General features: G+C 50.0%; 1 protein-coding gene across 6 annotated transcripts in view; it reads left to right on the top strand.

The window, feature by feature from the left end:
• Positions 1-412: 412 nt before the first annotated feature.
• The window catches only part of LOC116956533 (BAR/IMD domain-containing adapter protein 2-like), a 58640-nt gene continuing 39649 nt past the window's right edge, over positions 413-19403 (top strand). For 5 of the 6 annotated variants that reach the window (XM_032978233.2, XM_032978254.2, XM_032978247.2 and 2 more), the window contains exons 1-3: positions 413-803; positions 13500-13575; positions 18216-18302. In XM_032978233.2, coding sequence (XP_032834124.2) covers positions 753-803; positions 13500-13575; positions 18216-18302 — 214 coding nt within the window. In that variant the 5' untranslated portion in view covers positions 413-752. The remainder of the gene's footprint in view (positions 804-13499; positions 13576-18215; positions 18303-19403) is intronic. The other variant, XM_032978227.2, reaches the window with a different exon arrangement.

The following is a 19403-nucleotide window of genomic DNA, read 5'->3' as shown; positions in this document are numbered from 1 at the left end:
CTGAGCCCCCCCCTCGTCTTAACCAATCCCCTCCCCCCGTCTTAACTAACCCCCCCCCCCCGGTCTTTACTAGCCCCCCCCGTCTTAACTAACCTCCCGTCTTAGCTAAGCCTCTCCCCCCCGTCTTAACCAATCCCCTCCCCCCGTCTTAACTAAGCCCCCCCCCCGTCTTAACTAACCCCCCCGTCTTAACTAAGCCCCTCCCCCCGTCTTAACTAAGCCCCTACCCCCCGTCTCACCCCCCCCCCCCTTCTTAACTAAGCTCCTCCTCTCTTAACCAAACCGCTCTTACTTTTAATATAATTCCCCGCCCCCTTATCTACACCAAACTCCTCCCCCCGCACCTCCGAGCCTCCGATGTCTATAAAAGGGGGAGGGCGTCAAGTCGCCCGGTGCCAGTCGCTGCTGTGGCTCGCGGCAGTGGGGAGTGGTGGGATTCGTGCTCTGTGATCGGGGGTGGGGGGGGACGAGCTACGCCTCGACGATTCTCTCTCTCTCTCTCTGTCTCATAGTTTAATTTGTCCCGTGTCCTTGCCTCCTCTGTGTGTGTTGTGTGTGTGTCTCTCTCCTCGGTTAGCCGCTGGTCTTGTCGGCTGTGTCTGCGCACGCGTGCGTGTGTTGCGTGTGTTTGTGTGCTCTTAAGTCTGCCACCCACCGTCTCTCGTCTCCGGGAGTAACTCCACCACCACCACCACCGCCGCCGCCTGTCCCGAGTCCCGAGTCTGTCTCTGTACCCCGGTGTCTCATCCGGCATGGCGCGGCCGGACGAGGAGGTGAACCGCCTGACGGAGAACGCCTACAAGGTGAGAGACACACCCCACACACCCCACACACACCCCACACACACACACCCCACACACACACACACCCCCCACACACACACACCCACCCCACACACACACACCCCCACACACACACCCCCCCACACACATACCCCCCCACACACACACCCCCCCACACACACACCCCACACACACACACACCCCACACACACACACACCCCCCACACACACACACCCCCCACACACACACACCCCGCACCGTGTGTACACAACCCTCGTTGTACAACAGCAACACAAACTACACCCTGAACTACATCAGCACACCGAGCTACAAGACCTCAACCGCCAATCTCTTTTGAGTCGCACCCCCGAACTACTGTACAACATTCTGAAGTGAGTGTACACACACCGACAATTACAGTACACCGTTGAGCCGCCAACAATAGGAACTACACCGAGAATCACACCCTGAACTACAGCACACTGAACTACACCCCCGAATGTACACCCTGTGAGCTACAACACACTGATCTACACCCCGAATGTACACCCTGAACTACAGCACACTGATCTACACCCCGCATGTACACCCTGTGAGCTACAACACACTGATCTACACCCCGAATGTACACCCTGAACTACAGCACACTGATCTCCACCCCGAATGTACACCCTGAACTACACCACACTGATCTACACCCCGAATGTACACCCTGAACTACAGCACACTGATCTACACCCCCGAATGTACACCCTGAACTACACCACACTGATCTACACCCCGAATGTACACCCTGAACTACAGCACACTGAACTACACCCCGAATGTACACCCTGAACTACAGCACACTGAACTACACCCCCGAATGTACACCCTGAACTACACCACACTGAACTACACCCCAAATGTACACCCTGAACTACAGCACACTGATCTACACCCCGAATGTACACCCTGAACTACAGCACACTGATCTACACCCCGAATGTACACCCTGAACTACAGCACACTGATCTACACCCCGAATGTACACCCTGAACTACACCACACTGATCTACACCGAGAATCACAACCTGAACTACAGCACACTGATCTACACCGAGAATCACACCTTGAACTACACCACACTGATCTACACCCCCGAATGTACACCCTGAACTACACCACAGTGATCTACACCCCCGAATGTACACCCTGAACTACACCACACTGATCTACACCCCGAATGTACACCCTGAACTACAGCACACTGAACTACACCCCGAATGTACACCCTGAACTACAGCACACTGATCTACACCCCGAATGTACACCCTGAACTACAGCACACTGATCTACACCCCGAATGTACACCCTGAACTACAGCACACTGATCTACACCCCGAATGTACACCCTGAACTACAGCACACTGAACTACACCCCGAATGTACACCCTGAACTACAGCACACTGAACTACACCCCGAATGTACACCCTGCGAGCTACAACACTCTCGTCTACAACAGTGCGGACTACACCCTGAACTGCAACTGTGATCTTCGCAAACAAAACTACTGTACACCCCAACTTGTACAGCCCCACACGCTACAGCACCCCGAGGCACACCGTGCGGGTGGACTAAAACATCCTGAACCGCACCCTACACTAACAATACAATAATACACCCTTCATAACAACGCTCATCCATGCCGTAATCTTAGAATATTAACTACACCCAATGCACCTCGACTATCTCTCTTTCTCTCGGGTTCATCTCAAGGCGCTCGCAGATTTGTGTCCAACAGCTTAATAAGTCTTTCACTCGGGGTCCTCCCTCGTAGGTAGCCCCCCTCCCATCCCTACCAGGCCCCCCACCACCCCTTCCAGCCCCCCTACCAGCCCCCCATCCCTACCAGCCCCCCCCCCATCCCTACCAGCCCCCCTACCAGCCCCCCATCCCTACCAGCCCCCCCCATCCCTACCAGCCCTCCCCCCATCCCTACCAGCCCCCCATCCCTTCCAGCCCCCCTACCAGCCCCCCCCATCCCTACCAGCCCCCCTATCCCTACCAGGCCCCCCATCCCTACCAGCCCCCCCCATCCCTACCAGCCCCCCCTTCCCTACCAGCCCCCCCCATCCCTACCAGCCCCCCCATCCCTACCAGCCCCCCCCCCCATCCCTACCAGCCCCCGCCCCTACCATGCACCCCCCCCCCCCCCCCCCATCTCTCCATCCCTCTCAATTCCCCCCAAGATGTGTGTAGGTACACACCGAGAGAATCGAGGCGCTTTATGTTATTGTATGTTGAACTTCTTTCGCACCGTACGTGGCCAACCGCGCGAATCGGAGGTGCCCTTGTTAGGGAAATGTAACCTCAAAGATTGAGGAACTTGGGAGGCGTGCGGGCGGATGTGGATGGAATGTTGTCCGTGGTTGGGGTTGGTTTGGTCGTTTTCCACGAGTGTGTTGTGGTCACACAGATGTGCGGTCAGTCACAGGTGCAGCAGCAGCAGACACGTGTGCCGTCAGATGGGTTCAGAGACAAACGGGTGTCATCATGAATATAAAAGTGTGTGTGTGTGTGGGCATGCAGCTGTTTGGGTTCTTAGACAATGAATGAGCAAATAGGAGTCGTCAGATTTTCTGTTGTCCAGAGTTACGGTCTTACGTGTGTGCGGTCACACTCACACACACACAGATGTGCAAGTAAGATGGACTACGTGTGCCGTCAGAGGTATGGTGACGAAAGGTGGTGAGAGGACAAAACAGATGTTGCTGGCTGATAGACAGACCAGGTGTGGCTGGATCCCGTCTCGCCCACCAACCCTTTGTCATGCGCCCTGCCGGCTTTCATCGTCCGTGTAAATCCCAATCCAGGTGACGGTCAACAGATTCCCGTGTCCTCTGGCAAGGGGGAAGAGAGACCTGGTTTCCTGCCGTCCTTGCTCTCGGGGTACTTTGATGTGTGAGAGTTTTACATTTGGGGGGGGGCGGGGGGGGGGGAGTAGTGACGCAATAGTTAGCGCACTGAGCTAGGAATCCGGCGACATGGCCATCCGTCAAGTTGTGACGAGCGGTCCCAGGGCCCTCCCCGCGCCGTGCGTAAAACGTCGGCACTTGGGGGAGACAAAGGCGCGCGGGCCGACCTTGCCGGATAGGCGCTCGCTATTATGTGCAGCAGCACCCTTTGCCCCAACGACACGGGGTTGAGAGGGTGAGCGGAGAGGCCCGTTTGTTGTGTCCCTTGCGATTTTAATTTTGAAAATAGAAACGTTCCCATCCGTGCATTTTACGCCGTGGAACGCAGTGGCCTAAATTGGCGACGCTGACGACGCCACGGGGCAATTAACAAGCGGCGTTATAGAGCAATGCAATAATCCCTTGGGAGTAATTGCTGTAATAATTACCCAATTTATCAACATGGCTTGCAACCCTGTTCGTCTGCAGCGGTGCACGTGGTCCGGGTGTATTCACTTGTATGGGCGTCATCACCTGCACACGTGACCACGTGTTCACTTGTATCTGTGTTCAGGTGTGAATATCACCTCGACGCCTGTACAATTCGTTTGTTTCTCAGTCCGCTTGTCCTGGTGAGGGTCGCGGCGACAGCGTGTTGAGTAGTGGCGGTCCACACCTCCCTCTCCCTGGCGACAGCACTACATTACTATACACTACTACACTATACACTACTACACTATACACTACTACACTACACTACTACACTACACACTACTACACTACATTACTACACACTACTACACTATACACTCCTCTACACTACATTACTATACACTACTACACTATACACTCCTCTACACTACATTACTATACACTACTACACTATACACTACTCTGCACTACATTACTATACACTACTACACTATACACTACATTTCTACACACTACTACACTATACGACCCTCTACACTACATTACTATACACTACATTACTACACACTACTACACTATACACTCCTCTACACTACATTACTACACACTACTACACTATACACTTCTCTACACTACATTACTATACACTACTACACTATACACTACTACACTACATTACTACACACTACTACACTATACACTCCTCTACACTACATTACTATACACTACTACACTATACACTCCTCTACACTACATTACTATACACTACTACACTACATTACTATACACTACTACACTATACACTACTACACTATACACTCCTCTACACTACATTACTATACACTACTACACTATATACTCCTCCACTACATTACTATACACTATACACTCCTCTACACTACATTACTACACACTACTACACTATACACTCCTACACTATAAACTACTATACACTCCTACACTATAAATTACTATACACTATATTCTTGGGTCTTTCGTAAAGTCACGTAAACTACTATACACTACTATTCACTTACTACAATATGAACTACTGTACACTATAAACTACTATGCACTACTACACTATAAACTACTACACTATGAACTACTATACACTACTACACTATAAACTACTACACTATGAACTACTATACACTACTACACTATACACTACTACACTATGAACTACTATACACTACACTACTATTCACTTACTACAATATGAACTACTGTACACTATAAACTGCTGTACATTACTATAGACTACTATACACTACTAAACTATAAACTAATATACACTATAAACTACTATACACTACTACACTATAAACTACTATACACTACTACACTATAAACTACTATACACTACTACACTATAAACTACTATACACTACTACACTATAAACTACTATACACTATTACACTATAAACTACTATACACTGCACTACTATACACAGACTCGAACTCTTCCTCGGGAATTCCCAGGCGTTCCCAGGCCAGCCGAGCGACACCGCCAGCAGCAGCAGCAGCAGAGTAGTCCTGGGCCGGCCCCGGGGTCTTAGCCCAGCGGGACGTTGCTGCTGCCCGGTAGAGATTCAGGGGGAGTCTCCCGGGGGGGGGGGCATCCTTACCGGGTGCCAGAACCACCTCAAATGACCCCTCTCGATCCGGAGGAGCAGCGCCTTGACTCCGAGGCTCTCCCAGATTGCTGAGCTCCTCACCCCATCACGGAGAGTGGTGAGCCCGGCAGCCCTGCGGAGAAATACCTAATTTCGGCCCCGTGTACCTGCGATCTCATCCTTTCGGTCATTCCCCAAAGCTCGTGACCATCGGTGAGGGTGGGAACGTAGATCGACCTGTAAACCGCGAGCTTTGTTCGAGAACTCGGCTCCCGCTTCACTACTACGGAACGGTACAGCCTATACAATGATACACCTGAACTCCTATACAGGTGCGCATGTGATCAGGTGCACACCTGTGGAGGTCATCACCTGCACACCTGAACTCCTATACAGGTGTGCATGTGATCAGGTGCACAGCTGTGAAGGTCATCACCTGCACACCTGAACTCCTATACAGGTGTGCATGTGATCAGGTGCACAGCTGTGAAGATCATCACCTGCACACCTGAACTCTTATACAGGTGTGCATGTGATCAGGTGCACAGCTGTGAAGGTCATCACCTGCACACCTGAACTCCTATACAGGTGTGAATGTTGATTTAAAGCTTTCGTGACTGCAGTAATTCATATTCTAAGAATATAGGTGTGCATGTGATCAGGTGCACACCTGTGAAGGTCATCACCTGCACACCTGAACTCCTGTACAGGTGTGCATGTGATCAGGTGCACACCTGTGGAGGTCATCACCTGCACACCTGAACACCTGAACTCCTATACAGGTGTTTATGTGATCAGGTGCACAGCTGTGAAGGTCATCACCTGCACACCTGAACTCTTATACAGGTGTGCATGTGATCAGGTGCACACCTGTGAAGGTCATCACCTGCACACTTGACCTGCTATACAGGAGGAGTTCGAGATCTCTGCTTCCGCTTCACTGCCACGCAACGGTTACAATCCTCGCCTATTATTTGCAGTTTCGGTGTAGAGGGTATGGCGGCGTTCACATCAGATGTGCACACCTCCAGGAATGGCCGAAGCACGTGGAATGCGATCAGTCTCGGGCACCTTCACTGTGTGTGTGTATAACTGTGAGATTGTGAAGGCGGTGTCTGTGTGTGTGTACAGTACTGTGTATAAGTGACGATCCGAACCGATCCTGGGCCTCCCCTAGGTTGACTCGGCATACAATGAGTACCTGGTAACAAAGGCGGCCGGGCGTGGTGCTGGCCACCCACCCCCCTCGTGCGCTATTCTGGCTCGCTAACAGCACTTGCCCCAGCAGTCTATTAAGCCTATACTGGAGGGGGTGGGGAATCTTTGTCTTTGTTTCTACACCGCATATAAAATGGAAGTATTTACCGTGCAGGCATTTACAGTTTGCTGTGAATGTCAACAACGTCGGTGGATCTTATGCTAACTTTATCCCGCGGCCTGAACTGTGGGCCCTCGCTGGAACACAAACACACACTCACACAAAGCACGACTTGAGCTCACGCCACGTGTGACCCCGTGCGATCGCCACACACTCTCGCCTAGCTGCTGCATGCAGACACTCGTGCTATGCGGTATGAAGGACGGAGGCTCTAAGGGGCCGTCCATAAATGACGTCACGCAGCTGGTGGGGGGGGGGGTGTCAGACATTTGTGACGATGTGTGACGAGGGGGGGGGGTGTTTGAGAAATGTGACGTCACGTAAAACGCGCAACTTTAAATAAATATATAATTTTGATTTAAAGCTTTCGTGACTGCGGTAATTCATATTCTTATTTCTTTCGGTAAAGTCACGTTGAAAGGAAACAACAAAAGAATAGAATATATATAAAACAATAAAAATTCTCACGACGTTTCGACCATAACACAAACGGTCGTCTTCAGGTGTGTCGGTTTGCGACAATTATTATTTTGTTGTTTCCTTTCAACATGACTTTACCGAAAGAACTAAGAATATGAAATATATAATTGTTATAACAACACAGATTGTTATAACAGCACTCCTACAACGTCGGAGTGCAGCGCCACATTAAATACGCACTACAATGACAAAAGTTTAAAGCGATTTGAAGCATGTTTTATTTTCAAAATGGAAATATGGTTTTGGGGGGGGCGGGGCAGAGCTTCGTGACGTCATATTTGAGGGGGGGGTGGGGTCTGACTTTTTGTGACGTCGTGTGACGAGGTGGGGGATCAAAAGTCGCGTGACGTCATTTATGGACGGCCCCTAACACGAACACAGTGCAGCAACTTCGTGTGGTCTTTACTTAATGCGCCAATATCACAAGTATGAAAAATAAAGAATCAGGCGTTTACTCCTTTATGGCAATAAATACAGCGGTTGTGCTAAGATGTTCAAACATCAAATCGACTGAACCTTTGTTGTTGTTGTTGCAAGGAAATCAACTCGCTGCCGTTAACCACGTGCACGGTGCCTCGTGTTGAACGTGCAAAAACAAACATGCTCCTGAGTCCTGATGATATAATTGTATGACGCATTAACTTTGAAACTGATTGGCCTACACCAGAGAGAGGCAGCCTTATTTATTTCTTTATGGCCTTGTCTCACCAATGTCAGACCAGAGAAGGCAAAAATGCGTACAGTACAGTTGCAAAATGTATGTGTTTGGTGTTTTGACATCTTAACACTGTATATTCTTGGTTCTTTCGGTAAAGTCACGTCGAATTTTATTGTTTTATATTTTTATTATTTTATTGTTTCCCTTCTACGTGGTGACTTTACCGAAATAACCAAGAATATGAATCTCTGCAGTCACGAAAGCTTTACATCAAAATCTTAACACTGGTTTTATTGCCAGAAAGGGTAAAATCTGTTATTGTTTTTCATACAGTGCAGTCATTGTATCTTATTCTTGGTTCTTTCGGTAAAGTCACGTAGAAGGGAAACAATGAAATAATAAAAATATAAAACAATAAAATTCGCACGACGTTTCGACTGCAACACAAGCAATCATCATCAAGTGTGAAAACCACAAGAAAATTTGAAAAAAGTGACGGTTTTTTTACGTTTTCACACCTGATGAAACGTCGTGAGAATTTTATTGTTTTATATTTTTATTATTTTATTGTTTCCCTTCTACGTGGTGACTTTACCGAAAGAACCAAGAATATGAGTCACTGCAGTTACGAAAGCTTTAAATCAAAATTTAATTGTATCTTATTACTCCGATCTTAAACCCATAACTCTGTGCCCGATGCAAAACACGAGTTTTCTAACACCTTTTAATAATTCGCACCGTAATGATAGTTTCCCACGATGCTACTTGGTACTAAAACTATCTCTACTAACCATGAGCCTATCTCTAGCGTTAACACTATCGCTATCTCTATCCCATACTAACCCTGGCTCTACGACTGTGTAAGCCGAATCTTGTCACCTAAGGGGGAGCACAAACTCTCGCCTGAACGTTCACACGTCCACCATCACCAGTACTCGCCCCAAACCCTTGCCCGTCATCGCAGCTGAATCGTCAACGCCAGTCACCAAATCCCTAGTCTCCATCACACTCGCCTTACCTTTCTATCAGCATAATCAGCCAGGGTCAATCCACTGCTGGATTAAGGCCTTTCCCACTTGCGCACAAACTGATTTTCATCACGGCGTCATCTTGTGTGGGCGCGTCCCCATTCCTTGGCTGCTCCCACTCCCCCTTATTCGTCTTGACCCTAACACTTAGAAGCTCTGTCGATGATACTGTAGGCCCCCAACCATAGCTATGGTCTCCAATACTAGACCAGAAACCAGCCCAAAACAGCCATCCAATCGTTCAATGGAACCCAGTCTTTTTTTAGACTTCAGTACCATTGCCAGGGCTGGCGAGTTGCCATAGGAGGGCCAAAAGTTGACTTTGAAACATATTGTGGGTCAATCCACGCAACTGTATTATTTTGTGCTTGTGTGCAGTAACTGTGTCATAGGCTATGGACTGCTTGCTTAATGACAATTTGACTGTTTTTACGATTTGTTTTATTGGACGAGGTAAGGCCCACTCAACGAAGTGGCTTATCACGTGGACATTTATAGCAGCCAAATTGTCTAAACGCACGTTGATTCTAAATGTGGAGGGGGGAAAAAACCGATAGACCTGGAGAAAAATCCACGCAAACTCCGAATATATAACAGACGTCAGTGTCGGGATCGAACCCACGACCTCCTGTACACCAGGCGAGGTAGTTAACACCTTGTTACCGTGGTGCCAAATTATTATTTTCTGGTACAGTATTGTTTATTAGGGTGGTCTTTTCCATTGTTTGTTTATGATTTGAGTTGGAGCCGATTGAGGACTGATTCGCTTGGTGATGATGATGATGCTGCTGCTAGCTGCTTTGGCACAGCCAGTAAAATACAAATACGTGCATCAATAGCAACACCGTGTGGCCTTGTAATCATAAATCACATACGAGGTGATGTTTCATGAAGGTTAAATGCCCCTCATTCGTATTCGGTGTATGCTATGAAGAAGGGCCATCGCCCGAAACGTCGCTTATTATTGTTTGCTCCTTTTTAAAACCACGCACACACTGTTATTGACGAATGTGTGGAATTTTTCCCGATATAGAGTAGTACAGTATTTGGTACACGTACAGTATATTTTTGTATCTTGAATCCAAGGCCCCTTGAGATTTCCTTTCACGTGTACAGTACGTGAAATTGATCCCCTCCGCCTTGCAGACTTTTAAGTTTGTAAATGTGTGTGTTTTTTTAAAAACATTCTTACCAACCTGCTGCTTCGCATCCCCGATGCTTTGTGTGTGCGGCGCATTCCACTGGCCCTGTCGTACCCTTTGTGCCGGTTGTGTACCCTGGTAAATATGTGCAGTAACGTCCTTGCCGTTCGGAACTTGAGCACGTAACAATTATAGGAATCACTGCAGTCACGAAATCTTTAAATCAAACATTTTTTCACGTAATTCTTTTTGTTTGATGGTGGTGGGGTTTTTTTTTGTCGTCGCTGTCATGAACCAGGCTTCTAATCGTGTAACCAGGTCCCCATCGAAGGTGCGCAATTTATTGCCCGATGGGATTTTTACTTTTGCCAAATAAAAATGCAATATATGCTCGTCGAGCTGCTTAAGATCCCTGAAGCTTTTGCTTATTCCTGGCACCGCCACTGCTCCGATTGACGACAATGACGATGGCGAAGGCGAGGAGGAGGAGGATGTCTCGAACGCAGGGGGTTAAGTTTTTCATCCCCTTCTCAGAGCCGTGGCCATGGTTAAGTGCGGGTTTTATGACAGCCGCACTTCAGGCCCATCAGAGCACAAAGAGGAACTGTCACCCTCAAGTCCTCTCCGTGTTGTGCGAGTGTTTGTGCGGAGCGGTGGCGTGGCGGTCGGCGCCCTGCGCTGCGAACCCGGCGCCTCAAGAGTTCGATTCCAGCTCGGGGCCACCAACACCAGTGAAGATTGTCTGGACCGATCCTGGCGCCTCCCCTAGGTCGACTCAGCCTTAAATGAGTACCTGGTGGCGGTGTGTGAACATCGCCACTAAAGGAGACAAAGATGGCCGGGCGTGCTGCCGGCCACCCACCCCCTCGTGTGCCGTGCCGGCCTTCATAGGTGCTCACTAACAGCACTTGCCCCAACAGTCTGTTACAGGATATACGGGGTATCTTTGTCTTTTATGTGGATGGATGTGTACATAGTCATGCGTCAGAATCACAATCTTGATTTGTAAGTGGTGTATGGGTGCACAGGGTTTGTGATTCTGTAAAAGTCGGGGTGCTATTGTGAGTACGGGTGAGCATTGCTGGCATGTATGGGTGTGTCATTGCGTACGTGTGTACTTTGGTGTGTACAGCTAGATTCGTGTGTGTGTGTAGACTCTGAGCACGTGTCACTGCGATGACAGCTTGTGTGAGCCTCATTTCAGAATTCCGCCGGCTCTTGTGAATTCCCATCTGTTGGTTTTCGCTCGGCGATGTTTAAGAGCATCAGAGCCACTGCGGGGCAATGGCTGTCTCCTACACACAGCTCCCGCATTACACAAACACACACGCACATCTCTACGTATCCATGTGCGTGTAAAACTATGCATAGCTGCGTGTGTGCGCATGCGGGCGTGCGTGGGAGCGCCGGTATATTGGGTAACGCAACTATGCAAGTCCCACCCAGACTGGTTGCATGCCTGGCCCTGACTATGCACACCCCATCCCCAGTGGCACATGGTATCCGAACCTGGCTCGGGCCTCCTGTAGGTCAACTCGGCCATAAATCCGTGCCCGATGTGGTGTGTGGACATCAACAGCGGGAGACGTCACCATCGTCTCGTGCACTGCCTTATTAACTCCTTCCCGTTCTGATGACGTACGTGTATGCCATCAGTTTTTGTTCCGGTTACGTTCCTATATCATGATCGGAATGGATTTGGTTCCGAACGGAATCGAATAAGTTTCCGAACAGAATCTGAAGTTAAAGGCCATGCGGAGGAGGGCGTGTGGCACAGCTTGCCAACGGCTATCGTAGAGTGTGCGGTTGTGTCACTACACTTCTCTGTGGTGAGTACAGTACGACGTCTTTTAAAAACCGGAGCGCTACTCCGCAAATAAAACTAACGCCGAACCGCTCGCGTTTTCGGAGATTCGGCGGTGAACGCGACCCACCCCTGCAACTCGCAGACGTCTCTGAAGGGGAAAGGGTTTCCAAAGCTCCTAACGGCACTCGCCCCCCCCCCCCCCCGCAGTGTTCAAGGCCGATCATTGTAGAATCCTTGATTCAGATCTTCATCGAAAAAGAGGATCGCTGGCACCCGATGGGTGTTTTTAAATTAGAACGTAACTTGCAGCCGTTTTGTAAATCCGCCGCTTGGTCGAAGGCCTCTTCCCCCCCCCCCCCATGCCGTGCTGTTCGCGGGCTGTTTTGACAACGCTTACCCTTGCTGGTCGGCGTGGGTTGGTGAAGGCATGGGTGGGTCACCTGGACCGGTTGCAGACGTCACTCAGCCATGGCTAACAGCCGTGGCTGAGAATCGAATTCCGGTTTCTGAGTTCACAGTGCATCGCTATTACCGCTGAGCCACCATTCCCCCCAACCCATGTGTGTTTAGCTGCTCATAATCTTCATACAGGTAAACTACAAAATAGACGAGCTTGGGGCCGGACACGTGGCTCGAAGGGATTGATGACCGATGGTCAAGAATGCTAACAGAGTGGCAGCCAAGGAATGGCATGTGACCAGGAGGACATCTCACGGAGGAGATGGAGCGTTGAAATTAGTTTGCACGAAGTTGCTTGGTGGATTTATTGCATCGCTAGACCTTGAAGTTGGATGCGGTTTGTTATAGGCCTTCATCCAGCAGGGGATTGACCATGGATGATGATCATGATGAAAGGTTGTCGTCGATGTTTGTCTCTCTCTGTGTGTGTGCGCGTGCATGGGGGTGGTGGTGTAGCGGTTCGCGCGCTGCACCATGAACCCGTACACCCGAGTTGGATTCCTGCTCACGGCCAACACCAGTGACGTTTATTTGAAACGGTCCTGGGTCTCCCCTAGGTCGACTCGGCCTCAAATGAGTACCTGGTGTGGCGTGTAAGCATTGCCACTAGGGAGACAAAGGCGGTCGGGCGTGGTGCTGGCCATCCATCCCCTCGTGTACCGTTCTGGCCTTCGTAGGTACTCGCTAACAGCACTTGCCCCAGCGGTCTGAGGCTATGCGTGTAATATCCGTCTGCATCTTTTGTGCGCTGCCATGACCCCCCCCCACCTCGCAGGCCATCTCGGACCAGTTCAACCCAAGCCTGAGGAACCTCATCACAACAGGGAAAAACTACGAAAAGTCTCTGTCCAGTGAGTACGGGGCCGGGCCCGCATAGACTCATGTTATCCAGCAGCAGTGTTTGAATAAAAACTTCTAGTAATAGTAAGTACCGTAGGTTCATAATGCGTCTCGCAATCATTTAGGCAGCCACTGACAAAGTTGGAAGGCAGCAGCCCAGGCGGTGAACCGACGCCACAAAAAATGGGCCAAGCTCTGCAGTCCTCTATCTAGATTTGTTTTCCTTCAGCGGCCAATTAATGAGCGTATACTGCGCTGAAGGGAGAGTCCTTCTTCGCTGTAGCGTCGGGCAGCCCTGCGGCAATTGTTAGAGGCCAACAAGGGTGCTGACGAGACCCAAAAGCAAGGTTATGGAATGATTTGCAATTTTACTGCATGTTCGCACCGTAAAACAGACCTTTGTCTATTATGTAATTTTACAACTCCCAGTTTACCAAAACAGCATAATAAATAAAATAAAATCGCAGCACACCTCTCTTTTACTTCCAAGTTTAAATCCGCCTTGTATATACTGTACTAGCTGGACTACCCGGCTTCGCCCAGGACTTGGATTCACTACGCCCAGCCGCCTTTGTCCCCCCAGTGGCGATGTTGACACACCACAGCAGTTATTCGTTTTGAGGCTGAGTCGACCTAGGGGAGGCCCAGGACCAGTTGTAATAATCGTCACCGGTGTTGGCCGTGAGTGGGAATCGAACTCGGGTTGCCGGGTTCATAGCGCAGCGTAGCGCTAACCACTACACTACCGCTCCCCCCACACAAAGCCAAAGATCCCCCGTATAGACTGTAGGGGCAAGTGCTGTTAGCGAGGACCTATGAAGGCCGGAACGGTATCCGAGGGGGGTGGGTGGCTAGCACCACGCCTGACCGCCTTTGTCTCCCCAGTGGCGATGTTCACACACCACACTACTTACTCGTTTGAGGCTGAGTCGACCTAGGGGAGGCCTAGGAGCGGTTAAAATAATCATCACCGGTGGTGGCAGCGGGAATCGAACTCGATTCGTCTGGTTCGTAACGCTGGGCGCTAACCACTACACTACAATGCGTTTCGCTTCCACATGCGAGGGTCACGTGACAGATTTGACGTCACAGCTCACTTGCCGTGCAAAAAAAAACAAAAGTATATTTTTATAATTTTTGCATGGTGTACAGTCTGGAAAGTACCCACATGGCCAATTTCCAGTTTGTTGCATGTCGGGAAGTAGGCTAAACATTTTGAACAGACACACATTCACAACTTTGCCTTTTATGTATATGGAGATATGCATTCGAAGGCCACAATGAAAGTAATCTTTTACTATAATGTGATTATGTTGATTCAACTTCTTTGGTTCTTTCGGTAAAGTCACGTAGAATGAGAATGAAATAATAAATTAATAAAATAACACAATAAAATTCTCACGACGTTTCGGCCACAACACAAGTGGCCTTCATCAGGTGAAGGGACGAGACTGTCTGGAGGACAATAAAAATGTATTATTTTATTCTCATTCTATGTGACTTTACCGAAAGAACCAAAGAAGATGAATCCTTGCAGTCACGAAAGCTTTAAATCGAAATTTACGTTGATTCAGGTTCCGGAGATGCTCGTGAATAGCAAATTTTGCGGCTCGTGTTATTGGCCTACGAATAACCTTCAACAAATACGTAATTAAATATACGAAAATGATCTCGTCACTCTATCTCTCGTCATGATGCGATTCGTGGACAGCCAAAATCACGGAGAGGCAATCTTGCGAACAATGAGGGAATTACCGTAATGGGTAAATCGGAGAGCGATTCTTTTTTTAGCGAGTCATTCTGCAGCAGACCACTGATCGCCGACCCCGCCCGGCTCTTGACGGTCCAAACGGCACTAGCGTCACGGACCGGTTCACACTTTGCACCCCCGCCCCCACCAAGTTACGATAGCCAAAAGATCCCACGGCGGTCAAGGGTCAGAAGTCAAAGGCGTTCCTCCCTGGCCGAGCCCTGGGCCCTGTGGGGGGATAGTCCGCATGCCTACGGCAAGGCACAGCATTGCATGCTGTGCAAGTAGTGCTGTGGGATGAGAGTAAATATTGACTTGGCCGCCTTTGGTGTGTGCCCGGACGTTGGACGACGGCGACGGCCTGCGCCCAAATAATGTGGAACGCGCGCCCCCCGTTCCCGCGAGGGCCCCCCCCCCGCCCCCGATCCCGCGAGAGCACCCCCCCCCCCCCCCCCGATCCCGTGAGATCTCGAGGTTAAGCCTGGACTGTGGCGTGGATGGGTGGCCACCAAACGAAGACAAAGACCCGCGAATGGATGATTGGTTAGGACCGCCGATCCATTGTGATTGGCCAATGTTTAAATGTCAGCACTGGAGATGGCACCACCACTGTAGGGGGGGGTATACAAAGACAGAGCCCTTGTGTAGCCTTAACAGACTGTTGGGGCAAGTGCTGTTAGTGAGCACCTATGAAGGCCGGCACGGTACACAAAAGGGGTGGTTTGGCCAACACCATGCCCGGCCGCCTTTGTCTCCCCAGTGGCGATGTTTACACACCACAGCATGTACTCATTTGAGGCGGAGACGACCTAGGGGAGGCCCCGGACCGGTTCAGATAATCGTCACTGGTGTTGGCTGTAAGCGGGAATCGAACCCGGGTCACCGGATTCATAGAGCAGCGCGCTAACCACGACACTACCACTAATAAGGGTGACCACCATGCACACACACACACACTGGTTGCCATAGGGATTTCAGGTATGCAGTGAGGGAAAAAAGTATTTGGTCCCCTGCTGAGTTTGTACGTTTGCCCACTTACAAAGAAATGATCAGTCTATAATTTTAATGGTAGGTTTATTTGAACAGTGAGAGACAGAATAACAACAACAAAATCCAGAAAAACGCATGTCAAAAATGTTATAACTTGATTTTCATTTTAATGAGGGAAATAAGTATTTGACCCCCTCTCAATCAGATTTCTGGCTCCCAGGTGTCTTTTATACACGTAACGAGCTGAGATTAGGAGCACACTTAAAGGGAGTGCTTCTAATCTCAGCTTGTTACCTGTATAAAAGACACCTGTCCACAGAAGCAATCAATCAATCAGATTCCAAACTCTCCACCATGGCCAAGACCAAAGAGCTATCCAAAGATATCAGGGACAAGATTGTAGACCTACACAATGCTGAAATGGGCTACAAGACCATTGCCAAGCAGCTTGGTGAGAAGGTGACAACAGTTGCTGCGATTATTCGCAAATGGAAGAAACACAAAAGAACTGTCAGTCTCCCTCGGCCTGGGGCTCCATGCAAGATCTCACCTCGTGGAGTTGCAATGATCATGAGAACGGTGAGGAATCAGCCCAGAACTACACGGGAGGATCTTGTCAATGATGTCAAGGCAGCTGGGACCATAGTCACCAAGAAAACAATTGGTAACACTACGCCGTGAAGGACTGAAATCCTGCAGCACCCGCAAGGTCCCCTGCTCAAGAAAGCACATATACATGCCCGTCTGAGGTTTGCCAATGAACATCTGAATGATTCAGAGGACAACTGGATGAAAGTGTTGTGGTCAGATGAGACCAAAATGGAGCTCTTTGGCATCAACTTAACTCGCCGTGTTTGGATGAGGAGGAATGCTGCCTATGACCCCAAGAACACCATCTCCATCGTCAAACATGGAGGTGGAAACATTATGCTTTGGGGATGTTTTTCTGCTAAGGGGACAGGACAACTTCACCGCATCAAAGGGACGATGGACAGGGCCATGTACCGTCAAATCTTGGGTGAGAACCTCCTTCCCTCAGCCAGGGCATTGAAAATGGGTCGTGGATGGGTATTCCAGCATGACAATGACCCAAAACACACGGCCAAGGCAACAAAGGAGTGGCTCAAGAAGAAGCACATTAAGGTCCTGGAGTCGCCTAGCCAGTCCCCAGACCTTAATCCCACCCATAGAAAATCTGTGGAGGGAGCTGAAGGTTCGAGTTGCCAAATGTCAGCCTCGAAACCTTAATGACTTGGAGAAGATCTGCAAAGAGGAGTGGGACAAAATCCCTCCTGAGATGTGTGCAAACCTGGTGGCCAACTACAAGAAACATCTGACCAGCCTCGAAACCTTAATGAATGGGAGAAGATCTGCAAAGAGGAGTGGGACAAAATCCCTCCTGAGATGTGTGCAAACCTGGTGGCGAACTACAAGAAACGTCTGACCTCAGTGATTGCCAACAAGGGTTTTGCCACCAAGTACTAAGTCATGTTTTGCAGAGGGGTCAAATACTTATTTCCCTCATTAAAATGAAAATCAATTTATACCATTTTGACATGCGTTTTTCTGGATTTTTTTGTTGCTATTCTGTGTCTCACTGTTCAAATAAACCTACCATTAAAATTATAGACTGATCATTTCTTTGTCAGTGGGCAAACGTACAAAATCAGCAGGGGATGAAATACTTTTTTCCCTCACTGTACGTGGTGGGCAGAGCAACAAATATATGTTGTTGCATTGTACTTTTATATTTCCATAACGATGCCCCGCACCCCACCATCACCAAGCCGCATTGATCCAGTGTGGTGACGTATGATCATGTATCCACCAAGTGATAACCTACGGTGGCGGTTATAAGAACGGTGATTGTAACAACGATAATGATGGCACCGATGATGGTGACGCTCACAGGTGTCACGAACTCTGCCAAGAGTTACTTTGAAGCGCTGATGAAGATGGGGGAACTCGCAGGGTCCAGCCACGCGTCCAAGGGCATGAGTGAGTACCGCAAGACACCGCACCACTCGTCACGGTGCTCCCCACACACTGCACCACCTGTTGCCGCAGGGCACTCCCCACACACTGCACAGGACCACCACCCGTACTGGGCGATTGGGTCGTCACCCCTACGCTTGGTGCGCTAAAATGGCCATCGCCGAGCGAGACCCGTGCAATCATTCTCCCCACCACACCGCTCCTCCCCAACCACCACCGCGAATCGCCAGAATGTGCCGGGACTCGTTGTGCACGGAGTTGCCCTGTGGGGCGTGTGGCCCAGCAAGTTAGGTCATTTTTCCCGGCCCGGAGAGTGGACGCTGGATTTGCGGTTTGCGGTTGGCATTTGACGCGGTTGGCAAGGCGGGGTTTGTGAAACACGAGGGGTTTTAATTTCGCCTGGGTTTTAAGCCTGGGTGGGCGAGCCAGGAATATTTTTTTCCGTTCCCCCGGCACGCCACGTCCAGTACCGTGCGTCTCGCCGAGGCCGTGGCTGCCACTGTTCGCTTGCTAACCGGCGATTTCCCCCCTCCCCACCCTTCACCTGAATATATTCGGTAGGAAACGACGCTACGGTCGACAACATCTAGGGCCCCGCGCTCGCTCACTGCGGGTCAGGGCTGTGTTGAGATGTGAAGAGCAACGTTGTCAGACAAGGCACGGGCGCGTGCCCGCGCAGACACCAAGATAGGCGGTGGTGACCTTTTTGAAGTTTATTTATGATTGTCTCCGAGGTCCCTTTGAGGCCAGGAGTGTTGTCGTGTTCAAGGGAGGCTCGGTGGGAATAGATTGACAGTTGTTTATATTACACATCACGGTGGGGGGCTGGTGGGAGGGGGGGGCTGGTGAGAGGGGGGGGCTGGTGGGAGGGGGGGGCTGGTGGGAGGGGGGGGCTGGTGGGAGGGGGGGGCTGGTGGGAGGGGGGGGGCTGGTGGGAGGGGGAGGCTGGTGGGAGGGGGGGGCTGGTGGGAGGGGGGGGGCTGGTGGGAGGGGGGGGGCTGGTGGGAGGGGGTGGCTGGTGATGGATAGAGGGACGCAGAGACGGATGTGACCTTTGTAACTAGGTAAGGACCCGTTGACACCAGGAAGCTGTCTTTCTTTTAA

Source organism: Petromyzon marinus, chromosome 3 (genome assembly GCF_048934315.1).
Source record: "Petromyzon marinus isolate PM22_M1 ecotype Great Lakes invasive population chromosome 3, UKy_Petmar_22M1.pri1.0, whole genome shotgun sequence".
Taxonomy (NCBI): domain Eukaryota; kingdom Metazoa; phylum Chordata; class Hyperoartia; order Petromyzontiformes; family Petromyzontidae; genus Petromyzon; species Petromyzon marinus.
The sequence above is the reverse complement of the archived record's forward strand: the minus strand, read 5'-3'. Positions and strand labels throughout refer to the sequence as shown.